Here is a 23,387-nt window from a genome sequence, read left to right on the forward strand (position 1 = left end):
GCGGCGTTAGGGAGAAGTTCGATTCAGTGTGAGGGACACTGAGGTCGGAGGTTTGTTGCTGTCAGATGGAATTAAATCCTCAGTGAACGTTCAGTTGCGTTGTTTTCTGAGGTGATCGTGTGACAGCCACAGTTTGGTTTGGACTTGAAATGGTTGCTCGTGGTTTCACCTTCCCCCTTTTTGCTTTGCGCTGGCATGTCTCCGATTTGATTCACTGCCCCTCTTATTCATTTTTCTTTCAGCAAGCTTTGCTCAAATTCTTTTTTTTTTCTTTTTTTTTTGCCTGCCTCTCGACTACTGCCTAAGCTTTGCTGTTCCTACAGTTGTCCAAAAAGGAACTAATACACTGTAAATGCCAACAGAGATGAAGTTATGATGATTATTAATACTGTGAGAGTTCCTCTAATTATTCTTCGCTCTGTTTTTATGTGTGTATTGTGACTTGAGATGAGCAGCAGTCGTGTGTTCCTGGCGATTAGCGGTAGAGGAAGGAGAGAACACGACGCACTTTTATCTCCCTGACATCACATGGCCAGCTCTGGAGGAGTGGGTGGACAGTTGTGCTCACCAAATGTGTCCTTAGGCTACCATTGTAGGATGAGCAGCCTGACATTTTCCAAATGTCTCCACTACGATTCCTCTTCTCCCTTTCCTTCCTCCCGCAAAATGTTTTATTGCAATTACAAAGACTGCTCTCTCCTCCAACCCACCAACTAGAAAAACAGTACATTAACACGGCAAAAAGTAGAGTAGAAGTTATTTAACTGTCCAGCTGCTCGCTGTATGAATATGCAGCAGCCAGTAACCAGATGACCAGATGTGGCTGTGGTTGCTGAGTTTGCTGTATGACCAGACTGAAACCACGGAAAATACCAGCTGCCTCCCCATCTCTGGACGGAGGCTTACTGCAGCTCTCCTCTTGGCTGGTGTCTCACCAACGCTATGACATCATCTATTGAACTTTAGAATTTTTTTTTTTTTTTTTTTTTTTTATTATTGTTTTTTCAGTGAACCAAACAGCTCCTCGTCACCGTGATAGGCTGCGTCTATACCAGGACACCAACTTGTGTGAATGATTCATTCACCACTCACTGTTTACCTTCCTCTCTTGCACTATTATTATATGTCTCTGTTTCACTGAAAGGAACGCCAGTGCCAAGGGTGTGGATGTTACCCAACAAGGAAGGGCTCGAGAGCTGCCAAAGTCTTTTATCACTTCACGGGTAACAGTTTAAACATGTCTGGCTCACAGCGGGCTGCACGTCGTGTTTCTCTTTTTACCCCACACCTGTAGCTCCGATAACACCGGGGAAGGTTTGCTTCGCGTCCGTGACATTGAGCAAGTCAGCCTGTCTTGTTTGAACTGGAGAGGGGGTCCAGGCAGGCTTGAAAACGTGAATGTAGCTGGTATCTTTTCGGCCTTGTGTTGGCGCAAGATGCTGCACAACCAGGCCAAGGTCTCGTCTACTTCGCCCTGTGGAAGTCGTAAACATGAATTGTCGGGGGAAGCCAACTTAACTCCCCCCGTGATATTGTGAGGAACTGGCTTAGGCAGTCTAAACACTAACTTTACATCTTGTACTGGTTCTATAACATCTCCATCCTGCGGGTAACGGAGGGTATTTCTTGTTATGCCGCGTGTTAATGCGTGATGTCATTGTTTTAAGTTAAAATGCCACATATTGTTTATGTTATGGCCTGCATCGTGTTTCCAAGGACAGCAGATAAAATAGTTGCCCTGGAATGCTATTATGTAATCCTGGATAACTCGCATCAATACATGTTTGTGCAAGCCAAAAGAGGCTGGTAGACTTAGTTTACATTTATCAGAAATAATTGAATGTCTTTCAGGAGGGAGGTGTATGTAAACAAGGCATCACACTTTAAGTTTTAAATATGTTATTATATATTAATTTTTTTTAGCTTAATCATAATTTGGTCATCATGCCAAATCCCCATAAAGACTACATACCATAATTTGGCCCTTAGCCTCGAGGGATGAACTCAGACAAATTTGCCTTCACATCTTTCCTATCGCACTCATAAGGCTCAGGTTCCAGAAAGATTAGACGGCAGGGTGTCGGGTCAATCGGATTTGGACAGGAAGTGAACAGTGATGGCCGTTCTTGTCATTTGCAACACAGTACGGCCTCGTCCACTTCCAAAATGCAGATATTAGTCCAATTCATATCATACTCTTATCATCGCGTAATAAATGTACGCGTACATCCAGCCTTTTCAAAACACTGCGCACTAAGCTTTCGTTTGAGTGTGTGGTGGAAAACTGGGGGGGGACTCGCAGAGCTAATTATAAGTGTCAGGTTTCAGGTTGGAAAGTCCATTTCTGGTGTTTTTTGTGGAAAAGAAAGAGAGCAGTAAAAGGGTGTGGTGGCATCTTATGTGGTTTATCCACCTCGAGCCCTCCAGGCCCTCACAGCCCTTTCTCTATGATAATAAATTGCAGTGGGAGGGGTCGTGAGCGCTGGTTCTAGTTTCTCCCTCTGAAGTTATGCTATTTTTGTGGAGTTCAGCTGTGCCTTGTAAATCAAATATTTCATATATTTGTTACTCATTTTGTACACAGCACGTCCTCCAACCAGCCTGTGACATGCCATGATTACTTTTTGTTTCCTCATCACGACGAACTTTTGTTTTCTTGCGTGTGTTTAGGCTTCACTGTTAATTCACAGGTAGTAAGTCTGACACCATGAGCTGTTCAAGTTCAGGCAAACCTGGTTGGTAAACACCAACGCAAAACCTACATTGTTGTGAAAGTTGGGAAATTCTAATATTGGCTAAAGCAGCACGATGGCGGCGCTTCAACAAGTAGGGCAGCAAAGAGAAAAGTGTAAACATATCCATGTAGAGGAATTTTTGCACTCGCTTAAAGTTTTTTCTTTTTAGTATCAAGTAGCTAACACACACACACACACACACACACACACACACACTGGCAGCACTGCACAAATCATATTAATGCATTTGAAGGCAGACAGGAGCAGAGCTGCACCCATCTGCTGTGGCTAACCAGTTAGAGTCGGGGAACAGGGACTAGATTACTGACGATCAGAGGGATTAGGAGATGAAACGCGGCGTGACGATTGTCTCTGTTCGCATGCAAATCACTCGTACAACTCTTTGAACTACTCATTTGTTCACCGAAGGGATTACAATTTAAGAGCACAGACATGTGTTCACCCAGTATCATTACAGCATCTGATAGAGGATCCTTATCTGTTAAAAAAAAAAAATCACAGATTAATATCGCAATTAAAATATTGGCTTTCCACTCAAATTCTAAAGTGAATTCTCATTTTCATGCATGAATAAATAGCACAACAATGTTTTATCGAAATTTGTGCACTGCATGAAATATCTACACATCTAAATCTAATATCTTTGCTTGTTAGTCAAATCAAGACGTTACACACCTATTTTGAGAGAACAAAGGCTGTTTTTGCTAAAAATGATTCTGATACGTTTATCTCTGTAAAGCCGGATATCTCCAAATGTTACGAAACACAACATTGTACTTTGTCTAATATTCAAATTCATTATTATTTGAGTTGTTGTTGTTTTTTCTCCAATACCACCAGTCTTCTAACTTCACAAAAACAAAAATCAACTGTTTCAAAACTTGAATCAGCTCAAGTATTAGTCTCATTGTGGAAAACAACGGAAATTTACATCATAAGCCAAGTGGAATTAGACTGCTGTCATAATTTCTAAAGCTCCGATGACAAAAATAGGATTTCATAACGGAGCATGACGATAAAACGCGTATTAGTCGAGTTTCATGGTCCTTTATCTGTGGACATATTGTAGATATCAAATCTAAGGGGACACTAATTGTGTTAATGTTGTTTATGGTTCCTGCTCCCTTAGCATCACATAAGCATGCTGACCTCATCAGATCCTTGCTAATGTGATGGAGTGTAGGTTTTCCCACAGTAAAAACCACTGGATTGCACTCCTTCGCGTCTAAAATCAAAAACGAGACAAGACGTCAGTTTCATAACTCTGTAAATCAGTCCGTCTTCCTCACTCCCTCGTACTCCCTGCGTGGTTGGGAAAGAAAAGTGTCTTCCATCTTATCAGTTACCGCACCCTCACCCTCCCTCCCTGGAAAGGAAGTTGTCTCGATGCAAGTCTCTTTCTTGATGTTATTTTCAGGGAATAGTTTGCCGTCTGCCACAGATAGCAGGCCTCGATTATTTTCCGTCTCGGGTCAAGTTTGCCTGGTGGAGAACTTGCCATGCAATTAGTCTCGTGGCAAGCGGCATTTATTGCTGCCGTAAGCCTGTCTAGAAATGTTTCACAAATTGATTAAATCAAGAAGAGGCTCAGCGCTCACGTGAAACCTAATTACTTTGTGGCAGAACACTCTGTGTCTCCGGTCGGCAAGACACAGGAAGATGCTCCTCTTGCAGGTATTTGCTTTTTAGAGTTCCAGCATGCTTTGCTTCTTGTTATGAGCGCGTGTGCTCACCTGGCTGCAGTGAGCTTCTTGCCTCGGGGAGGTCAAAGGGCGAAAGTAGACCTGAAGGGCTGAACCGGGCTGATCTGCATTGTGTGAATTTGTGACCACATGGGTGACTCGGCACCAAGAATAGCTTCAAAGTCAGATTTTATCTCCACGTGAAAGCCCACGCCTTTCTGTGTTGCATTTCTGAGCTATAGCATAAAGTACAGGTCGGGAATATCACTTTCAAACATCTCAACATTAATTTTTCATTTTTGAGATGTTCGTGGAGCTCTATCAACCAAGCACCAACCTCCTGGGCTGAAAAATGGATGATGATGATGAAAGTGCTAAAAATTGCAATGGCCACTTGAGGCCGGCTCCAAAACTGAAGCAATCCACATAGACCACCATGTTAAAATGCCCAACTTTACAGCAGAAATAAACATGTTTACGGCCTCTGGTACAATAACAGTTGTGGTCTCTTTTTTACATTCAATACAACTGTATTTTGCACAACTCACCACTTTAAATTTTTATTAAGGGTTCAAATTATGCATATTAAAAGGCGGGGCTGCTTTTAGTGACAGGTGTGATTACAGTTGGGGAGCTGCCTGGAGGACTGAGCAAATAGGCTTCATTCATATCGCCTCATTTCTAGGTAGGTAGGTAGGTAGGTATTTACTTTATTAATCCCCGAGGGGAAATTTTTTTTCGCTACAGCAGCATACAGAAGCAATACGATAACAATAGAAATAATAGAATAAAATAATAGAATAGAATAGAATAATAGAAAAGCAATAAAATAGCAGTAAATAGCAGTAAAAAAATATAAAATGCACCGTATATACAGTACATTATATATTATATACAAACAAACCAAGAAACACAGTCAACAGTGTTATTGTACTGTGATGGATTTTGCCAGAGGTGAGTTATTGTAAAGTCTTATTGCAGTGGGCAGGAATGATCTCCTGTATCTGTCCTTGTGACCATCTTCTACCATCTTTACCCAATTTTGTATTAGCTGGCAGTAATGTGGAGCCCTGCTATTTAGGTTCCTGAATGTGCAGCAGTACAAAGTGCAAAAGGGCCGTTTGAATTGGGGACGATGATTAATAATTTCCCTCTAAGCCAATTCAATCACTCGTCTCATTGGAAATGAAGAACAGAGTTGATGATAACAGATCGTTCTGTGTGTAGCATCAAATGTGGTTACTTCAGTGCAGCCGAGAGTCTTTTGCATTTAATTTACTGAAGTTACAGAGAGTAGAAGTTTGCGCAGAATCGCCCTCCGCTCTGGTGGACTCTCAAATCAGAGGGCACAGATTTATCAACATATGTTGCCTGAGTCATTCGCTGCCTTCAGATGGCTGCAGAGATTTAATGAACTGCAGAAACAGCTTTTCACATAGTATAAAGCAGCTCTGGGCAACAGGTTATCGCAAGAGTCGCTGATTATAGATCAACACATTTATTTTTAGTTTTTAGGCTGTACTTCCATTGAAAGTGCTGGAAACTCCTTTTCGGACAGCAAATTTGGAAAGCCTGACTTTAATTGTTTAAAATGCACAGATTGACAATCACAGCAGTTGTGTGGAGGTATGAAACCAACCAGCCGACTTTTTGGAGTGTACAATATCTGCATTTGTACAATTTAAGTTCCAGTGCATCTGAAGCCTACAGTCCGTTCTCCAGATATCCTTTCTTTAACACGTAAGGTGTTTACGTACATGAACACGCACCGCGGCGTAAGATTGCACCCTTCGAACCGTCGGTGTAGCCATGCACATCTAATTCCTGAAGTGGCAGACCATGTAAAAATGTAATGATTCAGGAGAAATCTGCTATGAAAACTAGGCTTTTAATCAACACTGCATCTCATCCATTATTAACGGCAAAATTAAGTCCAAGAATGCCGGCTCGTTTGTCACGGGAAAGCCCCACAAAGAGCCACCCGTGCTTCAAGAATAATAGTTGGTCTAAAAGAAGTCGACATGCTGATTGTAGAGATTTGCCAGAAATGTGGAGGCACAGTACTACAGCGGAGAGGAGAGATGCCAGAATAAAAAGAAAATCTTTTCCTGGTACATGAGCTAAATTGCTTGCAGAAAACGCCAATTTGACGACCATTTGGAGCGCAAGAATGCCGCTCTGTGGCAGCGGGTAATGAAGCTCTGAGTTCAACTGGTGGGCGACCAAACTTTTATTTTGATTAAACAAAATTCATATGGTATCCATTTAAACTGACTGGGTATTTCTTCTCTGTTTCAAGTAAAGGGAGAGTAGTGCCCTGAGTGGAAACAAATGGGGGTGGGTGGGTGGGTGTGGGGGGAGGGATGTGGTTTGTGGTGTGGTGAGTGGTTTTTTTTTTTTTTTTTTTGTGAGGAGAATAAAATAAAAGGGGGGGAATTAAATCATCTGATTCCTTCATGCCACTGTGGCAGAGGCTGTATGTATTGTCAGGCAGGTTGCCGTGGCAACAGCTGCGGCATAAGGAAATCTTTCCTCCTCCTCCTCCTCCTCCAAACCCCCCCCCCCCCCCCTCCCTCCCCGCCCTCCTTCCACTCGTTCTTCGTTTCCGTCCAGTACGCTGTCAGATGTCTTGCGCTCCCTCTCCCTCCCTCTCTTCCCCTTTCTCCAACTTGTACAGACATGGTTTGCGGAGTTTTGGGTGGGGAATGTTCAGGTATGCGTTCTCACACACACACACACACACACACACACACACACACACACACACACACACACACACACACACGCACGCACACACAAAAACACACAAAAAACCACACACACACACTCTGCGTGGTGCCAGCGTAGCAGACTAGGGAACAATGAGTCTCAAAAAGAGACTTTCCTTCAAGAAGACCTGGAACTTCAACGCTGTAAGTAACCGGCGGCCGACGGGCCGAGCCTCCTCTTCCTCCTCTTCCTCCTCTGTACGGAGCCAGGAGACTCCTTTTGTTCAGTCAGCTGTATTTCTCATTAATCTCCTGCATTGTCGCGCGTCTCTCTCGCTCCCACTCAGAACAGCTGTTTGGAAGCGGCGGAGACTTTCGTGCCTGTTTGTTTTTGCGAGTCGCTACAATCCGTCCTTGTGTAAAAGTTTAGAAGAAACTTTATTTGTGCGGTGAAGCGCTGAATAGATTACGTCTCAGCCCAGTTTTTGATGGCAGGAACCTGCCTAAGCAAGCCCAGAAGATAAAATAAATCCCCTTTAAAACACCAGAAATACACTCTTTGGGAGGTGTAAATGGGCAGTGTTAACATTGGTGTGACTGTATATGATTTTAACACCCCTGAAAGTTTGTTTTAGTCGTTGTGTCTCGCCTCCGATCATTCACATGAATCTGTCTCGGTGTCATCATCTACATTTCTGCAGCATGTGGTGTCTGGAGAGGTCAGTCTGTATGGCATTGGGGGGGGATCTGGAGGAGCGTTTTCCAACAGGAGAGCCAAAGCGTGCTCTCCTCAGAGGCAGCGTACCCCCTGTGACTTTAATTCTGTCCCATTTGGTTGACAACCTTGAAGTGGACCGCTTTTCAGGAGGGGGATTCCAGCTGCGAAAGGGGATTTTTGCGATTTAGCCTTGTGTAAAAGGGATCAAAGAGGGCCTGCAGTGCTGCAGAACCACCCACATTGGGCCATTTTGTCACCAGAGGTGTCAACAGAGGAAGGGAGTGTGTGGACGAGAGGTGACAGTCGGCCGGGGTCATCACTTCAGCAGCATTGTCGGGGGACTGGTTGGCAAGGAAGCAATAACGAGTGTGTGTGTGTGTGTGTGTGTGTGTGTGTGGTCTGACCCCCTGCTGCTTCATACAAACGAACATGCACACACACACACCATCTTCTCTGTGTTTGGTCAACTTTTACATGTGTGATGATGTCTTTTTTGTTTGAGAAAAGCATTTAAACAAATAGTCACTCATTTGATTACTTGATGTACAGGCTCATCACCCCCCCCCCCCCCCCCCCCCCCAAATTTTTATTTTTTTATTTAATATAATAATTTATCAAGTTAGGCAGATAAATATTTGTTGTTTTCAGCCTCTCGAATGTGAGAATTTGCTACTGTTCTGTTTATGAAATTCAAAATGACTATCTTTAGGTTTTGGACTGTTGGTTGCACAAAACAAGACATTTGAACACATCGTGTTGGGCTCTGGAAACTTCACAAATCAATCACCAGTGAACATCGATAGTTGTCTTGTTTGAAAATGCAACTAAAATCGAATGATTTATATCATGTAGTTGGTTAGATTTCAGTAAATTATTTAGATTTTTTTTTTTTTTTCATTATTTCAATTTTATTTAGCTGCTTAACTGTGTTTGCGCAACCTAAAACACGTCCGTCGTCCATATAATTGTCTAACATGACTGTGGTTTAAACAATGAGATATTGCATCAGTTGTGTGTCAAGACCACGTGATTTACTGATTTACTGATTTACTCACTCTTTTACGTTTCTGAATGCGTGGAAGCTCTTACACAGAGTACATATTTCTCATATTTGTCATCCATATAGTTTTTGTGATAGGAGCAGCATTGACAATGGTTAAGCCACCGATCCACAATCTCAGTGTTTAACCAGGGAACCGTTTGTTGGCTCTAAAGCCAGATTTACGTCACATGGTGTGACATGATGTCTGTCTTTTAAAATGAACTCCCGTCTCGGCGCTCCGCGTTTAAGGTTTGAGGTTTAGCTGTTTTTAGACCCAAAGGGAGAGACCGATGGAGTGGGTGTTCTCTCTCCCTCTCTCTCTCTTGTGTTTCGACTTCATGTCGGTCCCGGGCCCTTCCCGCCCATGATTACTGTACACATGCTGGCCACCACAGAATGGGGGCGGCTTTTGGGTGTTGACGATGCAGGGCTGGACTCAGCAGCAGCAGCAGCAGCACAGTTTGTAAAGAGGCTGTGACAGACAATTAGTGGTTTAGTGGTCTGATGTCTGATAGAGCTTTTACATGTGGTCGCTCTTAAAATGGAACCAAGCGTCACGTCATGAAACCCCCCCCCCCCCCCCCCCCCCACCACCACCACCACCACCTCCCCTTCAGATGACCAGTGTTCACACACAAAAAGAAGAGGCTGGTCCATAATATGTACGGGCTTGTTTTTTGGCCGAGGATCAAGCTGAAAACTGACAATAAACGACAGCAATTTAGAATTTACACTGTAAATCAAGTCAGATTGTAGAAAGGAAACATGTCAAAAAGTAGCCCCGTATTTTTCTTGACTTTTATTATTCTGTGATCTACAATCCAGAAGTATGTAATTGCACCAAAGCACAAGCCCAATTCTGTCGGTAAGAGCCTTGTTTGGACGTATTATCAGCCTCGAATATTCACACTTTGAAGTGGCGGCTCAGAAAACACTCCTCTGGAAATAGTCTCCCCTTCTTCAGACGAATCCTCCAACGCACCAATTTTTTTTTTCGAGTGTTGTTGGACCGAGCCCCAAGATGTGCTCCTCTCCTCCCCCTCCTCCCCCTGCATCTAATATATATTTGTGACAACTGCTCAACAGTTTGGGCATTAAATCCCTCTTTATTAAGCCTTACCAAAATGATGGTTTACCAAAGCCCAACGCTCAGACAGTGATTTCAAATGAAAGCGCTGCCAAGTAAACATCATGAGAGCAGACATTGATGGTGGCTGTAATTCCTTCATGTAACACATTTTTTATTATCAATTAATTTACAAATTATTGTATTCATGAAACAGACTTTAAAAGTCTCCTTTTGTCCTACCGACAGGCTAAAATACAAAGATCTTGCCTTTACTATCAGATAGAACTGAGAGATCCAGAAAATTTGCACATTTTAAAAAGCCGGAACCGGAGAATTTTCTAATTGTATCTTAAAGAAATGACTTAAAAGTCAGCCAATAAATGAAGGGACTAATTTCTGCAGCTCTACACCCCAGTCATGGAGAGTCGTCCCTCTGATTTCCGTGCCCACTGCGGGTGCTTTGCCTTTCACTCAGGGGAACCTGCACGCATGAGCCACTCGCTCTCTGAATTAGCAAGCGAAAAGAGGACCGTTACGGCCAGCGACGGCCTCTTCAAGCCGCCTGCACTGATGAGTTCTGCACTTAGCAGGAATGTGTGTGTGTGTGTGTGTGTGTGTGTGTGTGTGTGTGTGTGTGTGTGTGTGTGTGTGTGTGTGTGAGGATGATATAAAATGAAGGGCAGGTCCTGGTGTGGAGGTGTGAACAGCTGTGTGTGCTGAAGGGCCACGGGTCCACCCACATACAAATTGATGGTCTTGTCTTAGGGTCTGAACATCTAACCCTTTTCCCCCCCAGTAGCACACATGCACACACACTCTCTGTCACACACACACACACACACACACACAGTCTTCAATCTCTTGTCCGAGCACAAGAGGTCACGAGGGCAGCCTCTCACTCATGTCTCTCCATCTTCTCTTCCAGTCTGCTGCTTCCTCAGATGGTGGTGAGTACTACTCCTTGATTATCACTTCAAAACACTTTTCTTAAAGGGAACTGTATAAATCCAAAGTTGATCCTTTGATGTGAAGTTTAGAAACGATTATAAACTGTGTTTCCGAATGTTTATAATCTTAAAACTGGAGTAAATAACCGTTCTGATGAAGCTTTTCCTTATTCATCCCTTTTTACTAACCCAGTGAAACCTTTTCATCTTGTCCAGTGCTTTGTCCAGCTTTTTTTTTTTTTTTTTTTACTTTTTATTTCTCATTTTCTGGTCCAACCTCTGCAGACAACTTTGTAGTTGCTCAATAAAACTCTCTAATAAAAAGTATTTTAGTGCGGATGATGTATTCAGTGTAGGCAGCATGCCTCATTAACAAAGGATGTTTGTTGAGTGTGTTTTTTTGGGTTACAGTCGGGGGCTGCGGCGTGTGCATGTGCGTGTGCACGTGTGTGTGTGTGTGTGTGTGTGTGTGTGTGTGTGTGTGTGTGCATGTGTGTGCGTGTGCGTGTGTGCGCTCTTCCCTTTCATAGCAGTTCTAACAACGTTGGCTAACAGGCTGACCGAGGCTGCGGCGGCGAGGAGAGCAGCTCGGCTGCTTTCACTGTTCATGTGGATCAGACATGCACGGCTGTTTGCTTTTCTAAAGCCGTCTCATTAACTGAGCAGAGAACAGTGCGGTAAACACGGATCCAGAAGCCTCAGTTCTAATACTTTAAACCGAGTCCAAACAAGTGGCTTGTCAGCAAACTTTCAGAGGCACACGGAGGCATATCATTTGGCATCGTTGTAAAAAAAAAAAAAAAAAAAAAAAATATTCTGACGTTTTTATATTGCCAAACTGAAGATGAAGCCCGTGCTATTTTAACGACGATTCGTTTGAGAGGTCATTTAGAGGCTGCCTTACTCATAATCTGTTCGTGATGTCACGCACTATTTACAGCGGTTGTGTTTCACAAGGCTACAAACAAACTACACCTGTTTGTAAATCCATCCCACTCGCGCGGGCGAAATTGGCAGGATGAAGATATGCAGCACCGTACCTCACACGACCTCGCTAACGTCTCTGTTCTCCGATGCAAAGAGAAATTCTCTTGATACCAGTTGCCCATGCCAACCAGTTGACTCTCCACAGAATTGACAACGACCATGTGTCTGTTACTAATCCTATTGTGACCCCTTTTGTGTGTTTTTTCTTTTTTTTTTACACCGTGCACTCCTTGCTTCGTCTGCCCACAGCTCTAAAGTGGCCATCTGCTGCCACGATAGCAGGTACTGAGCACTTCAGTTGATCAGCAGCTCCTGTATCGCTCTTCCGCTTCCTCGTGTCCCTTTAATCAGCCGTGTCCCTTCCCTTTCTTTCCTCCTTTCATCCTGCTCCCTCCTTTCGCTGTCCCCTCTCTTACAAAGTGAGCAGCATCTGCTGTTTCTCTGTATGGAGATGCAATCAGGTCTACTGGCCCTGCGCTCCACACTTCGCTCAACATTTTGAACTTCTGACGTCAACATGTGTAATATTCAGTAGCGAAAGGTGTGGTGGCGGGTGGAGAAAAGACAACTTTTTAACTTCCGTGACCTTGTAGTCTAATCCCTTTCTGTTCGAAACCCCTTTTGTCTTTTCAAATGATCATAAGAGTCCAAAACAAATGTAGGACAAGTTGTTCTCTCTGTGGACAAGATTAAGACTTTTAATTTTTTTTTCCTGTACCTACAATCTCATTATGCTAAGCTCACAGCGTGCCCCTCAGGAAATAGTTGTACATGTTGTAGTTGTGGTTGAATTAGCACCAGTAACATTATCACCAGAGTCCTATAGTTTCTTACAGTAAAAGAGTCATAGACATGCTTACTTCTGTGAGGGCTTTTGTTTTAAAGTGTCTATTGATAGAAAGTATTTTTCTTTAAATCTTTGATGTGGACAAAATATAATATCCCAGAGGTAGCGAGAGGACCCATTGCTCTGACGTTCCCTCTGGCTGGAATTACCCTTCAACATTAGAGATGTCTAACCTTTGCATCTTTGCTCTCCCGTCCTGCAGACTATAGTGGAATCCAGTTGCAGGGATGCTGCAGCCAGAGCAGCCTGAACAGCAATGGCAGTCTTCCTGGGGCAGGCAGCCATCGAGGGCTTCCAGAGCAACGCGTGGCCAGCTGGGCCGCCTGCTTCGAACGTCTCCTCCAGGATCCCGTGGGCGTGCGCTACTTCTCAGTAAGCTGGGGGGGTTAATTCATTTTATTCTGAGGTTTTCAAAAGTGTTGTCAAGTAGCTTGCCTGAAGCTCTTTGTGCTTCAAATTTGAAAGTTAAATAAGGTGGGTCAGCTCACCTACGTAAGGGTTTTAATTGATTCTGGTTCTTATCAAACCCTTGTGTTCATTTTTGGCATGTGATAAGCGTAGGAAAGGAAAGCAGCCTTGGAGGAAAAACAGTCTTTATAAAGACAATTGTTCTCGTTCGTTTCAATGTGTCACTGTTTGTGAAAATCACCTCAAGGTTTGAATCATCAGTGTACGTTAACGTGCAGTCTCCAACAGATGTTTTTCAGGAACCAATAAGCAGAAGGGGGGAAAGAAAATCTCATAAAACATGCACTGTCAGATATTTTTCATCACTTAGGAGTCGTGGGAACAAGCTGTAAATATAGCGGTAACATGACAAACATGTTTGCAAACACTTGCTCGTGAGAAGATTTTGCACAACATTAGCTTTCATTTGGTTTTGTTTTTTTCTGTTCACCTGATGAATATAAGGCCAATATTCACTTTTTTTTTTTTTTTTTTTTTTTTTTTTTTTGCTCAATTTTGGTCTCCACCAGCTCCTAAGGGGAAAGATTAGACTTTTACGCTGCCTCACTGTTTTCACTAACAAGTAAGTGTCTTTGTTTGTCTGCTGTTCAGTCCACAGTTCCAGTTATTCAATCCCAGGGAGTAACGGCACCTCCTGCATTTTATCATGTACTATTTCCTCCCACATAAAAGATGTATCTTTTGAAGTTTGCTCAACAACTTCAGAAAGCTCAGCATCAAGTTCTGGCGTCCCAGAACCACCTCCCTCCTCACCTTCCCTCCGCACTGATCAGAGCTGCTCTCGCCCACACAATCCTGCGCCTACACTTACACCAATCTTGTTACATTACACCCAATAATTCCTGTCCTCACTACTCGTCTTAACAGCAACAGCTCTGGAGCAATGGGAAAGTGATCGCCAGGTTAAGATGATATAAAACCTTGTGTGCTGTGTGTGGGTTTTTTTTTTTTTTCTCAGGAATTTCTCAAGAAAGAATTCAGTGAGGAGAATATCTTGTTCTGGCAGGCCTGTGAATACTTCAGTCATGTCCCTGCAACTGATAAAAAGCAGGTAAGTCCACAGTGAGTAACTGCAGACAGTGAGCGTTTTGTGTGGAAGTAATTTATACATTGGAGGAATATACCCTCAAAATAAAATAAAGTCTATGTTATTCATTAAATTTGTCTTTTGGATTGTTTTTCAAGACCTGAACCGACAAAACTATTGACCTTTTTACAAAAAAAGTCAGATATTCGGGGTTACCCTACTATTTTAAGACTTAGGTTGCAGCTCTCGATCCATTTTATTTAGCAATATCTAAACCAAATCATTGTGCAGAGCATCAAATTAACTGAATTACTTTTTCATTCTTAAGCAAATTTTGTCTTTAGGCTTTTTGGATGTTGATTCTTTACGATCTGCTATAGCTTTTCCAAATGTTTGGAACATTTTTATATGTACATGTTGATAATAATGGTTGAAAATAGCATATTTTTTAATCGAAGAACATCAAATATTTGCTTGGAGCAGGACCTTCAAAACCCTCTTCTAAATAGGTGCACCCACGTTTTCCTGTCACACAGTAATATAGCCTCTAATGAGTCAGTCCACATCAGATGACATCCAGATGCTCATTTAATTGTGTGTAAAACCTACTAATAAAAACTCACAAAAGAAACATTTAATGCGGCATAATTTAAACAATTCTCATCAAGCCTCTTCTTTTTCTGCAGCTGTCCCAGAGAGCAGGAGAGATCTACAACAGCTTCCTGTCCAGCAAGGCCACCATGCCGGTCAACATCGACAGCCAAGCCCAGCTGGCCGATGATGTCCTCACCTCCCCACGACCCGACATGTTCAAGACCCAGCAGCTACAGGTAGCAATGAGACAGCTGTTGACTTCCCTTATTGGGAGCTCTACAATATGTTAGTTGATTTGATTTATTTACGTTTTAATTATTCAGTTGTTCGGTGTCGAGCTGGAGATGGAGACGTTTTCTCGACAGCATTAGTGGAGGAGGGCCTCTGTGTGCAGCAGGGGGTTTTGCCCTCATCCAGCCTTTAGTCACTTTGCACAAGCATATTGTCTTTTTTTTTTCTGGTGGCCATCTGGGTTTGTTTACATAAAAGGGCTCTGAGGCTTCACCAGAGATAAACACAAACTGGCATACACCCACAGAGGAGCGAGCACACTCTGTATGCACACACATCCATGGACATGCAGGCAGAGATCTGTGTATTCTCAGCCTGCAAACGAGTATCATTTAAATGTTAACTGTTAAGGCTCCTGTCATAACATCAGCGGAAACTGCATGCTAACACTAGTAGTTCCTTCTCCTTTGTTTCTGTCTGTGTTTCATTTTCTCTTTGTCCCTCCTAAATATTTGTCCCCAAATGCCTCTTTGTGTATCTTAAAATCTTTTCTGTTTTTTTTTCTTTTTCTGAACTCTCACAAACCCTTCTTTCTTTATCCTCCATCTTTTACTTACCGCCCTCGTTTGCCACGTTTACAGATCTTCAACCTGATGAAGTTTGACAGCTACTCTCGATTCCTCAAGTCCTCCCTTTACCAGGAGTGTATGCGTGCTGAGGTGGACGGTCAGCCCTTGCCGGACCCTTACCAGATCCCCTGCAGTCCCGCACCCTCGAAGCACAGTGCCAGCTCTGACCGCTCCACCCTCTCCACTCCGAAAAAGGTACAGTTTTTGGCTGCATTAAAGGGACTGGTCTTGGGCCCATCTGTCCAGGTTGACAGGTATAATAGATTTTTTTTTTTTTTTTTTTTTTTTTTTTTTATCTTCACAGGAGGGCAGAAAGCAGAGGTCGGGGAGGTCACTGAATGAGGAGAGCAGAGACGACAACGCAGACAAGAAACGTGGCATCTTCTTCTCGTGGTCCCGCAACAGGAGCTTCGGAAAGGGGCCGAAGAAGAAGGACATCGGAGACATTAACCTCGGTGAGAAATTCATCAACAACCCAACAGCACACACATACACATTGTTTCATGCTTTTGCAGCACAAACCTCCAAAGTGGTCAAGTGCCCTTGAACGAGATACCAAATCACTACCAGCTCCGGGGTTGCTATGAGCTACATGCAGGGGAGGCATCTAGAAACACAGCTGCCCTGCAGTGAATAATAAAGTGACACACACTCACACTCACACACACACTCACACACACTCACACACTCACACTCACACACACTCACTCACACACACACACCACTGGCACATTGGCAGAAACATACTTGTTGCATCTCTGGCATTTTGTCACAGAGGAGAGTCAGCGAAGAGTTTTAAAGGTGGCAACATTACAGCATAGTGTCAATATGGAGACATACAACTTTTGTTTCCATTTTGATTATAATGACATCATGCTATGGTGAAATACTTTGATACGGATTAATCCTCATTAGTATTTTGTGCTCTTCATCCTCCGTTATATAATTTTCAGTCTAAAATTCAACACTGATCTTCCTGCCTCGCTAAATGTAACCTACTCTACATCTGACACTGATGCTTTGGCATCAACGTCTCTCACTAAATGTAACTGCACTTTAAAGTGACTCAAACATTGTTTCCTCACATATAATCCTGTTTGACGACACGCACCTTTTTGCCTGCCAAAATCTTTCCGGTGACAAATTGTAAATCAAAAACGTTGTTATTAGTCATGCGTTACACACAGCAAGTGAAATTTTAATGCGAGTTGTGTGCTAATGTCTCTTGTCTGTGAATTCATTAAACTCTGCGTTGTTGTGCGCAGACTACTGGGGCAGCAACGGGAGGAGGGAGTCCCAGGGATCCTTGTCGTCCGGTACCAGCCTGGAGATGGCCACTTCCTGCTCTGCTGGCAAGATTGAGGTAAGATTCCTCTGGACAGATCACCATGGCAACACAGAGACCAGTGTCTGGTGAAGCTATCGTAACAGGCCTGAGTTGTGTTTTTTTTTTTTCCTTTCACTTGTCAGCCCACTCATTCAAAAATGACTTGTTAGATTAACTTTGATTGTCTTTATTAATCTCCTGCCCTCAGTCTGATAATCGCCACTCAGTCGGTGTGTGGGAACGCACGCCCAAACACTGCAGCGTCTTGCTGCCCGACGGTTCCTGCTCCTCCTTCACCCTTCGGCCCGGTGCCTCCATTAGGGAAGTCCTCCAGGATCTGTGTCAGAGCATCAGTGTCAACATCGCCGCCGTCGACCTTTTCCTGGTGGGAGGAGAGAAGGTGAGGGAGGAACATCGGCTGCCGTTATCTCAGAGAGCAGAGCACTGCCGCGCAAACCTTCTGAATGGGCTTAGTCACCGGTGCTTATTATAAACACAGGGTTCCCATGGGTCAGGGAGTATTAGGGGATATCAGGAAATTGATCAAAATGTAGTATTTAGTAGCATGTAGCTATAACGTTAGTGAGCTACTTATTGTCAATGTGTATGTTTGGTAGCATTAGTGGTCACTGACAGAAATTGAAAATGTAGCTCATTAGGTTTCAATTTAATTCCCGTTATTGTGAGATGCAAGATATAAAAAAATGTTCAATACTGCTATTTTTTTTTACAGAAATGTCGCTGTTTCTTGTCTTCTGATCACAATGGCAGCATGTTTTTTTCTGTTCATTATAGGTCGGGGAAATTGACATTTGACTTCGAGCAGGAAACCCTGTAAACAATACAGCATCACTCAACATTTAAACATGCTGTATTTTGTGAGGAGTCCTCGTTAGACCTTCAGCTGAATTCAACTGTGAAGCGAATCAAAAAGAGGATCAAAGATGTGTCTTTTGATTACTGTATAAATTAGATGTTACAGTATGCAGCACTCTGAAGCCTTACGTGTTGCTAATGAGACGTTTCATGCTTTGTGTCCCGTAGCCTTTAGTGTTGGACCAAGACTGTATGACCCTCAGCTCACGAGACCTTCGGCTGGAGAAGCGTACCTTGTTTAGGTATGAACAGCCAAAGTTGAATTTCTAACTTTCTGTTTATGCTTTTAATGCCGTCACGTTTGCTTAATGCTCTTTGTTTGTTCTTAGATTGGACCTAGTTCCCATTAACCGCTCCGTGGGGCTGAAAGCCAAACCTACCAAACCAGTCACCGAGGTCCTGCGTCCCGTGGTGGCAAAATACGGCCTTCACCTCAGTGATCTTGTTGCCAAAATAGTAAGTCTGTCCCCAGCTTGCTCTTTTTGAAGCTCCCGTTGGCCCCCTGAGAGCAGCCTGTGTAGTGTGCGACGGTGCAACAGGGTGGAGTATCATGGTCAGGGGAGGGAAGCGACCGCATCCTTTTCCAGCTCTATGCGGTGGTTAGCACTCTGACTCAGCCCAGCCGGTGAAGACGCAGCAGCAGGGCTATAATTAAGAATGACGACACCCCTCAAACATGCCGACTCTTTACTCCTCCCCTAAACCCCTGTCAGATTTATTTGAGTCCTGTGGCTTTCCAGGCATTACAGCTGTATTGTACAGTAGAGCAGAGCTGAAAGATGGTTTATAAATTAAGCAAAGGCTCGTGCACGTCAATGTCAGCCATGTGTTATGCTGGATTATACAGCAGCATATTTAGACTTCTGCTCAACAGCTGGAGATACACACTTGTTGACCATCGAACTGTTTGTCTCAGAGCGGAGAGACCGAGTCTTTGGATCTTGGTGCCCCCATATCGAGTCTGGATGGCCTGCGGGTCGTGTTGGACCGAGCGGATCCATCCTCAGGGAAAGGTAAAATACTGTCACCACACATTTAATGTGAAATGTTGCAAACAGACAAAAGAAATAACTGGATTTTAAATACATATTTCCCTCTCTGGAAGCTGTATACGAATTTACTAAGTTGTCAACCGGACACCAGTGCTGTGTTCCAAATGAAATACTTCCCGTAGTACACTGACAAGTGGCGCTTTTATATGGTGGGACTTTCAAATCGCACACCGCCTGCCATCTTTAATTATTTTTACCCGGAAATCAACGTGTTTTCATGCCCTCTGTTTAACACGCTCAACAAACACACTGGTTCTTCTGTCCAGCAGCAGAAGTGAAAATAACACACTTTTGTGCGTTGTTCAGGAACAGCTGCAGCTTCCTCAAACGCCTTAATTTGAAAATTCTTTCCATCGGTGGCCCCGCCCCCGTCCTCTACGTAGCCGAGATAGCGACCGTTTAGGTCGCGACGCTTTTTTTCTTCTTTTTTTTTTGGACCGCTTTGAGTGCATCATCCTGGTACTTTCAGTGCACTGCATGTTAAACACTTCACTCACTTGAAATAGTGACCGTTAGTCCGCAAGCACGCCATTTGAAACACGGCACTGTCTCCAGAACATATTCTCTTAAATATCTCTTTTCTCATCACTTTCTCGACCTGTTGATTTTTATGTTCACGTACGTCTGTCTCTCTCTGTCAAACAGACAAGCCCAAGTCTTCCTCCCTGAAAGGCCACCCTCCCACCAGGAGCTTCTCTGCGGCAGTAAGTTCTCGTGGCATCTTTGATTCTCATACGCGTTCCTATAAAAATCCAGATGTGTCCTCTCCTGTCGCTGTGCTGCTTCTGCATCGTTCACTGTCATTTAACGGCGGCCCACATTAAGCTCTATTAACACTTCAGCTATCACTTGGTGTTCATTTCCGATGGGTCTTTTTGTATTCCTCTCCCTAACACCGCCTGCGGCTGACTCATGCTTTCCGAGTAACGACGGCAGATCTTAGTACTTTTGGTTCGAGATACCTTCCAGGTCGGTAAAGCCGATGGACCAGGCTCATCTTTACGTGAAGGCCTCAGTAAATCTGGACTCTTCTCAGTAGGGTGCTTAGCAGCTCATGCTTAGCCTCCCCCCACCCCTCCACCTCCTCCTCCTCCTCCCCACCGTCCCTCCATCCCCCTAACAGAGTGCATTGTTATTGTTGCATCTGCAGGGAGATGAGAGGTCAACACCAAAGGACTTTTCTGTGAGAGCAAGTGGACCAGACTCAGGACTCCCAGGAGAAAAGAGAAAACAGAAAAAGATTAATATAGATGAAGCTGAAGGTAAAGCCCTCTTTTCCTTATTTCTTTCTCTCTGTTTTTTGTTTGTTTGTTTGTTTGTTTTTTTCAACTTGTGGTGGATTTCTTAGCTTTGCTTTGCCTCAGGACTAACTGGCAGCTCTGACGGGTTATTTTCTTAGTCAGGTGTGAGGCTGCTGTGCTGCATGTTAAACCCGACTAATCCTCTCCTGCGGTCCAGTTGGAGAAGTTGAAGTGAGAATTCTTCTCTGACCTGTTTTCTAGAATTCTTTGAGCTGCTGAGTCGAGCGCAGAGCACCCGAGCCAACGACCAGCGTGGCCTCCTGAACAAAGACGACCTGGTGCTTCCCGACTTCCTGCGTCTGACTCCGCCCACTTCCTCCTGCTCCGTCTCCTCCGACCTGGCCTGCTCCACCCCCGACTCCCTGAAACAGAGCCGGGAGAACGGCCTCTCCTCGCGGAGTCCCCTCACCTCCGGCCTGCGCTCGGAGAGCCTGGACTCCTCCCTCAGCTCCAGTGCCAACGGACACTCCGCGCCCAGGCGGTGCCTGATGCCGCCGCCTCGCCACCCGACCTTCGGCACCCACCTGTCCCCCATCCCCCGGCCCTCCGACACCCGGCCGAGCCTCCGCACCGTGGAGGAGGACGCCCACGCCGACCTGACCCTGGTGGGCGAGGGCGACATCAACAGCCCCAACAGCACTCTGCTGCCTCCTTCGCCGTGGTCCGTGCCGTCCTTCGAGAGCAGCCTGCCTGAAGCCAACTTCACCCCACCACCACCCTGCTCGCAACCTCAAGACGCAGGTGGAGAGGCAAAGTCCAGTTCAGGTATTTCCACAGTGTAACAAACGTTACAACCATGTGTGTGTGTGTGTGTGTGTGTGTGTGTGTGTGTGTGTGTGTGTGTGTGTGTGTGTGTGTGTGTGTGTGTGTCTGTGTGTGGTATGTGCATGTGCGTGCTCTCTGTGGTCAGAAGCGGACCACTCTCACGATAAAACTCCCTTTACACTGACTCTGATGCACTTTAATTGATAATGACTCTTTCTCAGTGCGCCTGATTTGTTTTTTTGTTTTTTTTTATTAAACTCAGCAAAGCATGTGTGTGCGTGATTGATCACAATTACACGCCGATCAACTTGTAAATAGTGATGTGTATATTTTGTTCAGTGAGTAAAGTTTACATGGAAGTCACTTCCCCCGAAAACAAATTGAGTCTACCATGTGACTGGCGTTAAATATTCCCTTTATTTTAGTAGTTCTGGGTGCATGCAGATGTGACTGATTGGAGAATATGAATACCAGATTAGCGATCGATATTTGACAGACACTAAATGTTGACAAGTGCTGTATCCCTCTCCATCCCACCTCCTCCAGTTCAGAGCAATTCAACAATGTCGGTGTCAAAAAGCTATTTTCCTTATGCAATTCTTTAAAAAAAAAAAAAAAAAAAAACCCACGGTGAGTCATTAAACATCGTTAACGTTGGAAAAATAATTAGTAATTTTGGTGGACAAGTGCTCCTGAGTGCCGGTGACATTGTTGAAGTGCCCGTCGTTCTTTGATCTCATTCCCTCCCTCCCTAGGTGCCTGTTGTAGATAATCACTGCCAATATACTCTGTACTTGTGATTGAATAGATCTAATAAATGTTAGAATTGGAAATCACTCTCGTCTGTCTTTTTACACGTTTGTGAGATCAGTCCCCCCCCTCCCCTCCATCCACCCATCCATCCATCCATCCATCCATCCATCCATCCATCCATCCATCCATCCCCCCCCCTCCTCCTCTCTCCTTCCCGCCTCCACATTGCCTTCTCTCCGCCTCACTCTGTCTCGTTGCTTCCTCCTCTGGTTTTGTGTTTCCCTGCCGGTGTGCGCTCGTTTCCCGGTGTCGCCGCTCGCTGTGTGTTCTCCGCTCAGACTTGTTTTCAGCGCGGCGTGTCTGTTCGGTCTCGACCCGCCTGCTTTGTTGTGTCATGTTTTGTTTTAGGTTGTTTTTTTTTTTGTTTTTTTTGGGAGGGGGGGTGTTTCAATGCGGGGCCGCCTCTGTGTCGTGTCAGGCTTTATCTTGTGTCGTGTGTGAAACTTTTCAAAGCTCGCTCCGGTGTTGGTTTCGTTGTGTGTGCAGTGCAAAGTCACGGTTTCCACCCCTTCCCTCCTCCCCTCTTTCCACTCTGAGATGTGTCAGAGATCTTTTTGGTGAGCTTTGGCTTGATCTGTAATGGTGCTGGTTTCTCCTGCAGTAGGTGTGACGCTGAATGTCTTTGAAGTTTCTCCTGTGCTCAGATATCCAATTAGAGACAACACGCTTCTGACTCTGGCAGGAAGCCGTTTTACAGAGAAAACGCTGTGAAGTCGACAAAGAAAGAAGATAATCACCCTCGACGTGTTTTTTTTTTCCGACAACAAAGCCTGCTCTTTTTTTTGTTTTGTTTTGATGAGTCTCGCACATCAAAGCTCTTCACCGAAGGGCCGCGAGCGCGACCTCGACCTCACCGCCTTGTATTAATAGCTGGCCTTTAACGGAAAGGCGATATGCACACAAGATGATGGAATGAGGAATCGAAGCCCTTTCAGCTCTCATACAGCTTCACTCCTCTTTTTCTGGTTGCTAAGTGCATCAGGCTGATTCTTCCCCACCGCCGGGCGCCATGGTAACCTTATCCGCCAGTTGACGGAGCTACAGATAGAAACTGTCACTGCTGGTTTCCATCTATCTCCACTGCCTATTTCTTTCCCCCTGTCTTCCTTTCTCCCACCTGCTGAAATAGGAACACGGCTTACGATTCAATGCGGCCGTATTTTTAACGCCGCTCGCCACCTTTGGAGCAGCTGAGGATCTGCAGATTGTGGCGAGTTAACACGCCTCCACTTTTTCCCACTTTTTTTTTTTTTAAATATTTTTTTTCGAGACTTTACGAAGGTGTTACATTTTGAATTTGGATGCAGTTTCATGCTCACAAGCTTAATTAGAAGTTTAAGAGACAAACGCCCACAGAGTGCAGGAACTCTTTTACCGTCTTCCTGCTCGATTTCAGTCGTTGCGGTTTGTGTCGTACTGTCAGGCTTGATGCCCTCCGCTGTTGTGATGGAATAGATGACGGTAATTGCTCGTCACGTCCCCATAACCAGAAATTATATAACGCAGTCGAGATGGAGCCCGGTTGCTGATCTTTTCTTTTACATGTGA

The 23,387-nt window shown here is 44.4% G+C and overlaps 1 protein-coding gene across 5 annotated transcripts in view; it reads left to right on the forward strand.

Moving 5' to 3' along the window:
* The window catches only part of rgs12a (regulator of G protein signaling 12a), a 36,345-nt gene that overhangs the window by 8,413 nt on the left and 4,545 nt on the right, over nucleotides 1–23,387 (forward strand). For 2 of the 5 annotated variants that reach the window (XM_069169756.1, XM_069169759.1), the window contains 15 exons: nucleotides 10,901–10,922; nucleotides 12,159–12,191; nucleotides 12,959–13,128; nucleotides 14,183–14,275; nucleotides 14,938–15,081; nucleotides 15,718–15,900; nucleotides 16,010–16,160; nucleotides 16,971–17,068; nucleotides 17,241–17,432; nucleotides 18,077–18,150; nucleotides 18,238–18,364; nucleotides 18,825–18,921; nucleotides 19,606–19,664; nucleotides 20,111–20,222; nucleotides 20,463–21,026. In XM_069169756.1, coding sequence (XP_069025857.1) covers nucleotides 10,901–10,922; nucleotides 12,159–12,191; nucleotides 12,959–13,128; nucleotides 14,183–14,275; nucleotides 14,938–15,081; nucleotides 15,718–15,900; nucleotides 16,010–16,160; nucleotides 16,971–17,068; nucleotides 17,241–17,432; nucleotides 18,077–18,150; nucleotides 18,238–18,364; nucleotides 18,825–18,921; nucleotides 19,606–19,664; nucleotides 20,111–20,222; nucleotides 20,463–21,026 — 2,119 coding nt within the window. Of the gene's footprint in view, nucleotides 1–7,132; nucleotides 7,152–10,900; nucleotides 10,923–12,158; nucleotides 12,192–12,958; nucleotides 13,129–14,182; nucleotides 14,276–14,937; nucleotides 15,082–15,717; nucleotides 15,901–16,009; nucleotides 16,161–16,970; nucleotides 17,069–17,240; nucleotides 17,433–18,076; nucleotides 18,151–18,237; nucleotides 18,365–18,824; nucleotides 18,922–19,605; nucleotides 19,665–20,110; nucleotides 20,223–20,462; nucleotides 21,027–23,387 lie in introns of those variants that run through there. The other 3 variants (XM_069169757.1, XM_069169760.1, XM_069169761.1) reach the window with 2 other exon arrangements.

The sequence above is a fragment of the Embiotoca jacksoni genome, unplaced genomic scaffold, assembly GCF_022577435.1.
Source record: "Embiotoca jacksoni isolate LCO1_2020_lvr unplaced genomic scaffold, fEmbJac1.0.p SCAF_47, whole genome shotgun sequence".
NCBI classification, from domain to species: domain Eukaryota; kingdom Metazoa; phylum Chordata; class Actinopteri; family Embiotocidae; genus Embiotoca; species Embiotoca jacksoni.